At 33.3% G+C, this 8,801-nt stretch overlaps 1 protein-coding gene across 3 annotated transcripts; it reads left to right on the forward strand.

The window, feature by feature from the left end:
• Positions 1–74: 74 nt before the first annotated feature.
• LOC145077752 (uncharacterized) lies at positions 75–8,349 on the forward strand. Of its 3 annotated transcripts, XM_079023020.1 has the most exons (5): positions 75–256; positions 1,816–1,900; positions 2,263–2,307; positions 2,441–2,511; positions 4,694–8,349. In XM_079023020.1, exon 5 carries the CDS (start codon positions 4,798–4,800, stop codon positions 7,840–7,842), a length of 3,045 nt encoding a protein of 1,014 aa, XP_078879146.1. In that variant the 5' UTR covers positions 75–256; positions 1,816–1,900; positions 2,263–2,307; positions 2,441–2,511; positions 4,694–4,797; the 3' UTR covers positions 7,843–8,349. The 3 variants fall into 3 exon arrangements, with proteins under 3 accessions (XP_078879146.1, XP_078879147.1, XP_078879145.1); XM_079023021.1 differs by lacking the exon at positions 2,441–2,511; XM_079023019.1 differs by lacking the exons at positions 75–256; positions 1,816–1,900; positions 2,263–2,307; positions 2,441–2,511 and having other exon boundaries at positions 4,333–8,349.
• Positions 8,350–8,801: the final 452 nt, after the last annotated feature.

Consider the following 8,801-nt stretch of genomic DNA (forward strand, 5'->3'; position numbering starts at 1 on the left):
GCGGGTTATAATCTAGTTTTGCCTTTAATAAAAAATAAAATAAAAGGGTTATTTCGAGAAAAGAGATAGACAAGCAGGAAAAAAAACGCAAGGCAACAGCAAATAGCTGTTGGGATCGATGGAGCCAGCAGCGCCGCCGTGGGTGGCTGCAGATGGCAGTGGTTGCGGCGGCGGCCGGCAGAGGTCATTGGTGGCCGGGATGATCAGAAACGACCGCATAACTCTCCAATTTCAGTTTTGAAACCAAATTGTGAAGGTAACATCTAAACCCTAGTAAAGATTGTGAAATTGTTGGAGTTTTTGTGATGCATTCACAGTTTGGTAAAGATTTGTATCTTAAAACGTCACTAGAAACTTGAATTATTGGAAGAATATTATATAACGGCATTGACTTAAATATTTAATTTGACAGATTTGACTTTTCTGTGGTCAAGCTTTAATTTGGATTTTTTTACGTTGTGTTAAAGTAATGGTTGTAAGATGATCATTTGTTGGGATTTTAGCTAAAACAAGACATAGAACTAAGTTAGAAGAAAGCTGAGTTGAGACTTGAGATAGTGTTTAGTGACCTAATTTTGTCAATTCTGGGTTAAATTGGGGAATGGTGATTAAATTGAATTAGATAATGTTAGTTAATAAAAATGAAAATATTATATATATATATATATATATATATATATATATATATATATATATATATATATATATATATATATATATATATATATATATAGATATGCTAAAACTATGGAATGATGTTAAATCAAGTAAAAAATCAACCAAATGATAGCTGGAACAAGGTTTTGATTACATAGGGAACATATTGGAGGGGCTATACGACCTTGTAATATATTATTATCAGATATTGATGACTGCTGATAGGAAAGTGGGTTGAGGCATACTTGTTGGGTATTTTATAAACTGATATATAATTAATTAATTAATATTGATGTTACATATTACTTATATATACATCCCGATTACTAGACAAAATGTTTATTTTGATGACTATAAATATAATTCAAGAATGATCTAATCTCTTCTCCAATCTCTCTATATGTAGTCAGACTAGTAACTGTATGGCTGTGTAACTAACCCATGAGCTACATTCTAACAACTTACTTCTGTTGACTTTGGACTCCAGCTTTGACTTCTGTTTGACTAATTTGTTTACTTTTCTTCTGGTATATGTATATACTATATAGTAGAGTATTGTTAAAAACAACCAACTTAGTATTGAATTGTGGAATATTATGCAAATTTAGGATATATGGTATACTACTTCTAGCTTAATTAAGAAGGACAACTGGGGATTGTTTATACTTTATACTTTATAGTTATGGCAAGAGTGTATGTACTATTTAGTGAGGGGTATATATGTTTGAAATTGAACTTGCTTATATAGTTTTGTCTTGACTTCAAAGTCGTTGAATGAAAACTTTCAAGGTAGCTCTTCATTCAATGTTGTATTCCTATAACACTATTAGTTACCAAAATGTAAACATATCTAGAATGTAAGACAAGAGAATAAAAAGAATAGCATCAATTAGTAGAAATGCCGTATATAATTATAATGTTGCTGCTCGAGATGAGATTGAATTCAATACCTAGACAATGCCTCTGTAGTACATACATTAAGTTTCAATTTGGTTTAGGAAAGGGATCGGGCTTGAATTGAGATACACTTTCAGATGGATTAGTCTACAATCATAAGTCTTTATTGGAATGTCTTTGAGTATTCTTTTTGTTTTATTAATTAAGTAGCTTATATTATAAAACAGAGCAACAAATTAAATTTGTCAATTAATTTATCAGGTGAAAACATTGCAAATAGGCATCTGGCGAATGTCAAAGATTTGGTCATAGCTTCAAGAATGCAAAATCCATTTTAATTGGAAAGGTAATTTCTTGCAAGATATTATTATTCTTTTTAAATCTGCTGACTAGTGGGCTTTCAAAAGTTCTACATGTTGTTAATTACTTACTTTAATGTAGGTTATACATGCATTTTAGCTATCCAAAACATTCTCATTTTGTAGGTTTTTTTTATCATTATATTAATGTTGGTTGAACCCACAGAGCATGAAAAAGATTTTATGTATTCATTACCTCTTGTGTTATGATGCTTTCCTTGTTTCTTTAATTTTACTTGTTTCTTGCAGGGTAACCCCTCTTTAATTTTATTATGTGTTTTGAGGGTTTTATTGTATATATAGATAAGGACTAACCTTGCCCTTTACTTTATTTGATTTGTTTCTTTAGGTCATTGAAGATGCATCATATATTATACTCATAACCATGTTACAGGTCAGTTTTTTCTAACTCGAGTGGGTGAGTTATCTATGTGAACCTTGTAATAGTTGAAAAACACCATGTCTTGTATACACCACACTTTAATAAAATAATCAAATAAACAAACCGAATGTTTCCTGTAATTTAGGGAACCCAAGTGTCAGAGATATAACATAAACTTTGGGGGCTACTTTGTGGACTTTAAGAATCATATGTGAGGTAACATATTCACAAGTTCATGTATCATTTAATGTAGTTTTTTAAATTCACAAGTTCCTATATCATTCCTGACTTTAATACATAAAAATAACAATATAGTTTTAAAATAATGTGATTCAGGAGATTGTAAGTATTAGATTACACTTTGAATAAGTTTTAAAATTAAAAAAAATATATTTTAGGTATTTCTGTAAATCATTAAATTTCAAAATCAAGTTTATAATCTTTAATTATGACAAGTCTTAAAACCATCATATATATTGTTTTTGTGGGCAAATGCATTTACGTGTGACATGGGGAATTGATTTAGCCAAAAATCACTTTCTTTGATTGAGAGAATTAAAAAGAAAAATAGCCCATGACCAAATCAATACAATTTTGTGGATACAAATCAACAATTGATTTCCATGTCTTATTTTGGTCAATGGAAAAGTAAATATAGATAGACTATAAGCATGCAGGCTTGTCTTGTGGATACAAATTTTCAATTGACTTCCAAGTCTCCCATCACAATAGCTTGTTTCATCACATCACATGCATGGGCAACTTAGTCATCATATTTGTAACTTGTAAAATTTTGGTTATAAGTTAGTTTTTTTTTTTTTTTTTTCATATACACTCCACAAAATGCAATGTCAAGTCTTGTACCCTTCTCCAGCATACTGTTAGGAACAAGCTAAAAAATCAAAAATTAAAACACGTTTCCTTTCCTTGACACATTAACATTATTACATCAAATAATACTAAAAACAACTTGTTCTGTTGTATCTAGTTTTTTAAATCGTTGAAACCAAAAATCATTTTTATAATATAGAACAATAATTTACAAAAATTTATAATCTATCTTTGATTTCTCAAACACATAAATGCTTGTTTGTCAATATATATTGTGCTTTTTACAATTCATAAATTGTTAAAGACTTGTGACCAAGTAATTACGTGTGCTATGGGGAATAAACTTGAACCAAAACCACTTATTTTGATTAACAGAAAATTAAAAGTGAACCTGGACCAAAAGAATACAAGTTTGTGGATACAAATTCTCTGTTGACTTCCATGTTGACTTCAAAGTCTTATGTATCATTTTCTTCTGAACAAATTCCCAAGTACATGTATCATTTCTGACTTAAATATATTAAAACAATAATATAGTTTTTGAATTCACAAGTTTGTGTATTTTAATTTATAAAAATAATAATATAGTTTTTATAAATAATGTGATTCAAGAGATTGGAAGTATTAGCTCATGATCAAAAAATACAATTTTGTGGATACAAATTAAACATTGATTTCCATGCCTATTTTGGGGAAAAGTAGATATAGACAAAGACCAAAAGCATGTGGATAAACTTGTTTCATCACATTTTTTAAAACACTTGAATACTGTAGTAGTGAATGATATACTGCTTAGTTTGCAACTTGTAATTTTGTTGTGATAAATTAAAATTATTATTTTCATATAATAACACAAGACAAATAAAGAAACTGAATATTGCATGTGATTTAGGGAGGCCAAGTTCTGATACAAGTAATGTCAAAAATAATAATAAAACTAAATGGACCTCTTGTGTATCATAAATGTGAACATATTGATTAGTAATCTTGAACACTGTTTTTATTTAGACTTTATAATAATATCAAAATAATAACATGATTTCTAAATAATGTGATTAGAAGCTTGTAAGCATTAGACTTCCACTCATTTGACCTGCTCAACCCATCTAGCAGTTTCATATTTAGCTGCGATTTTAAATTCCCAGTTTATAATTGTAACCATCACTTAAAAATATTTATAATGTATCTATGATTTATCAAAATGGAGATGCTTGTTTGTCAAATACTGCGTTTTATTCAATTCATATTTTGTTAAAAATTTGTGGCGAAATAGAATTCCATGTGCTGTGTGGAATAGTCTTGTCCCACAAACCACTTTTTTTGATTGACAGACAAAAAAAAAAAATAGCATAAGAATATAAGGTTGTGGATACAAATTCTCCTTTGACTTCCAAGTCTTCCAATATTCATTTATGGCTTTATAAATGTACTCGTTGCTTCGTCATAATAACCCATCACTTCTTCATCACAACCCATCTTTCTACTTCAACTTTCTTCTAAACTAAAACTGAGTTAAGGTTGATAATGGGGATCCATCTCATTTTCATATGTGTGTTTTTGTTTGCAGCCACATATACTTGTTTGGGGGTTGGAAATGTTAGTGTCCTTTGCTCTGAGCAAGAGCGACTTGCTCTTCTCAACTTCAAACACAGTGTTGATGATTATTCTGGAATGTTGTTGTCATCATGGGTTGGAAATGAGTGTTGCCTGTGGGAAGGAATCCAGTGTGACGGTGTCACTGGAAATGTTCAAGGCCTTCATCTCAAAGGAGATTGGCCCTACTCCTACAATTACTTAGCTGGTAACAAGGTGAGTTCTTCTTTGGCAGAGTTGAGGCATCTCAAATACCTCGACTTGAGTGGGAATGATTTCCAAGGAAGTCAGATCCCTGAGTTTATTGTATCCTTGAAACACCTGAGTTACCTGAATCTTTCTTATGCTAATTTTGATGGTATTATTCCTCCTCACATTGGAAATCTTTCTAATTTAAGGGTTCTTGATCTCAGTTCATACGATTCTGAAAACTTTCTGAAGGCAGATGATATGGCATGGGCTTTTGGCCTTTCGTCACTCGAGCTTCTGTACTTAAGTTCAGTGGATCTTAGTGGAGCACACAACTGGGACATGATGCTTCACATGATTCCCTCCTTAAAAGAGTTAAGTTTGTCACGTTGTAGTCTTTCCAATGTTAATCTTGGTCCTTTTCTTAATTCCAGTAGAATACTTCCTAATATAAAACACCTCGATCTTGGCTACAATTCTTTCAAAGGTCCACTCCCTGGCCTTCTTCAAAACATGACATCCCTAACATTCCTCAGTCTTTCTGGATTTAATCATAGTTTATTGGCATGGAACTTTCCAAAGCTACTAAGCATGATCCCTTCTTTGTCAGAGCTTCATTTGTCAGGTTGTGGGCTGGATAAGACGCATCTATCTTCTCCACATCTTAATTACAGTACACTTTCTAACATCCAGCACCTCGATCTTAGCAATAATCCACTTGGAGGTATATTTCCATCTGTATTGACAAACATGAGCTCCCTAGAAGTCCTTGACCTTTCAGATACCATGCTGAATTCATCGCTTCCTATTATGCCTAAACTTCTAGAGCTTCATCTTTCTTCTAACAAGTTTAAGCAGATTGAGGATGTTGGAGTCTGGAGACAGTGCCACCTGAAACAATTAAGTGTAACAGATAATGAGTTTGCTATGGAAATGATTGACACACCAAAAAATGCATCAGAGTGCTCCATATATGCTTTGGAGTTTCTGGAATTAAGTCGGAGTTTAAATGGTAGAATTCCAGAAACACTTGGAAGACTGGCGAATTTAAGACACCTTGATCTATCGCAGAATGGACTGACTGGTTCAATCCCTGAATCTGTAACAGGATTAAGATTTTTACAAGTACTATATCTATATGAAAACCAGTTGACTGGTCCCATTCCAGAATTCCTTGGGAATCTTACCCAACTTGCCCTTTCTTCTAACCAATTGAATGGTTCAATTCCAGAATCCCTTGGAAAATTAGCATCTTTAACAGATTTGGATCTAGGATCTAATTTGTTGGATGGGACCATTCCAGTTTCAATTGGGCAACTTGCCAAACTACGTACTCTCTCTATCTCTAACAATTCTTTAGAAGGAGCGGTTACCGAAGCCCATTTTGCTAATCTTTCAGTGTTGAAGCTCTTGGATGCTTCTTCTAACACTAAGCTGACATTCAATGTTTCACGTGGGTGGATACCTCCATTCCAGTTGAGATATCTTCGTCTCAGCTCTTGCAATATCGGGAATGGATTTCCGCAGTGGCTTCGACATCTGAGGAAACTTGAAGAGTTAGAGTTGTCCAATGCTACACTTTTGGGGCCGCTGCCCACATGGCTGCGGAAGATGCCCATCATTCCTTATTTAGATCTCTCTCACAACAAACTCAGCGGATCTTTGAAAAGCCTTCCTAATGCAGGAAATGGTGATGCATATTGTCCTTTACCTCTATTACTTCTGGAATATAACCTTTTCAGTGGGTCAATTCCAAGGTCATTATGCAGAAGAACAGATTTGGAAGTGCTTGATCTTTCAAGAAACATGTTAAGTGGGAAAATTCCCAACTGTATGGGGAATCTGCAGGGTTTGGTTATCATCAGTATAAGCTCAAATCAGCTCTCTGGTGCCATTCCTAGCTCAATTGCTCTTATTTCATCATTATTTTGGTTAAATTTGAACAAAAATAACTTTACTGGTGAAGTTCCTCCAGAATTAGGGAATCTACAAAGTTTGGGAGTCTTAGATTTGGGTGACAATAAATTATATGGAAATATACCCAATTGGATAGGGAAAAAACTTACATCTTTGGTAGTTTTGAGTTTACACAAAAACAACTTCACTGGTAGAATTCCTCCATCTCTTTGCAAAAATTCAAATCTTCAAATTTTGGATCTTGCATACAACAACTTAACCGGAACCATCCCTCCGTGTGTAGGAAACTTAAATGGCATGGTTGTGAGTCACTCGATATCTGAGCATTTTTTAGATATCGATGATGATAAGAATGTGATTCAGGTCATGAAAGGTGTTGATCTTGAATATACAACAACTTGGAGAATGGTTTATAACATGGACCTTTCAAGCAATAAACTTGAGGGAGAAATACCGGTCGAGCTAACTACACTTTCTATGTTGGTGGGTCTGAATCTGTCTAATAATCATCTGAGAGGGGGTATTCCAGAGAGCATTGGAAAGATGATGAAGTTGGAAACTCTTGATTTCTCAAAAAACAAGTTGAGCGGGAGCATCCCTCCAAGCATGGCAGCTTTGACTTTTTTGAGCCATTTGAATTTGTCACACAACAACTTGTCGGGTCAAATTCCAACAGGAAATCAACTGCAGACGCTTACTGATGATCCATCAATATATGCTGGGAACAAACATCTATGTGGACCTCCATTGCAAAACACTTGCTCAAATCATCAAGATTCAACAACAACAACAACAAGCAAGAAGAAACACAAAGCAGCTGATGAGAAGATGGAGGTATGGTTGTTTTATGTGGATATAATGAGTGGTTTTGGAACAGGGTTTTGGGGTGTTATTGGAGTTCTGATGTTCAAGAAGCAGTGGAGACACAAACTTTTCATGTTTGCTGAGGAAACCATGGATAAGATATACGTTGCAGTTGTGGTAAGAGTTGCCAAGTTCAAGAGAGGAAGAGAATAGCTGCATAGATCATGTGGAATGCAAGTAGTTCTTGAATGCATGTTATCAGTGATAGTTTTGCTTTTGAGATATGCTTATTCTAATGTATTACTATTTGGATTTTGTATTTGTATGGCCTTTGTGATATCAGTGTTGTTTAGAGGTGCTAATTTACAAAATTTCCTTTGGATTTGGTATTTATACATGATCAAGTTGTAGATTTAGATTACTATGTATTTGAGTTGTAGATTTTTTTTTCTTTTTAATTCTCGACCTTCTGCTGCTGCTCTCACTCCCAACATGCTGTTGCATCCCTCGGTTTTCATCTGCATTGGTCCAAGTAAGTAAGAACCATGTAATTGACTCATTATTTATTTTCTTCATTTGTAAAATTTCTAGTTTTTCATGTATAGAAAGAGGATGTTTGGGTGAAAGGTGGAGTTTTTTTTTGTTGGATTTGGTATTTAGATAAGACTATGGTCTAGTATGAATCTGCAATGGTAGTGATCTTGGTTGATTGTTTGATTGTATTCTCATGAGTCTGCAACTTATGAGATTAGATTAGGGTTAATCTCATATTTTTGTGTTTGTTTGTATGGTGTTCAGTCTATTCAGACAATCACTCTGATTGACATGAAGTTGTATTGTTGGTATTTGTTACAGAAAACTGTTGGTTTTGGATAGGATAGGATAGGATAACTATGTTTTTCTCATCATCATTTATGTTATGTAATCCTCCACAAGGCATATCATCATTGACAATAGATGTAAAGAGGGTCATAAAGTCACTTCTGATACTATATTATTTCTAAGTTTATGATATTTTGTCGGTTTTTTTGATTTTGGATTTTTCTTGACCCATCCCCCTTTCTACTTATGTGTTTTAAGTTTTTCATATATTGTATCATGCGTAACCTTTTTCTTTACTTTATACATTTTGTTTCTTAATTTAGATCATTTTGAGTTCATCATCGCATGGC

Source organism: Lactuca serriola, unplaced genomic scaffold (assembly GCF_051521515.1).
Source record: "Lactuca serriola cultivar US96UC23 unplaced genomic scaffold, Lser_US96UC23_V15 Lser_V15_Un014, whole genome shotgun sequence".
Taxonomy (NCBI): Eukaryota; Viridiplantae; Streptophyta; class Magnoliopsida; order Asterales; family Asteraceae; genus Lactuca; species Lactuca serriola.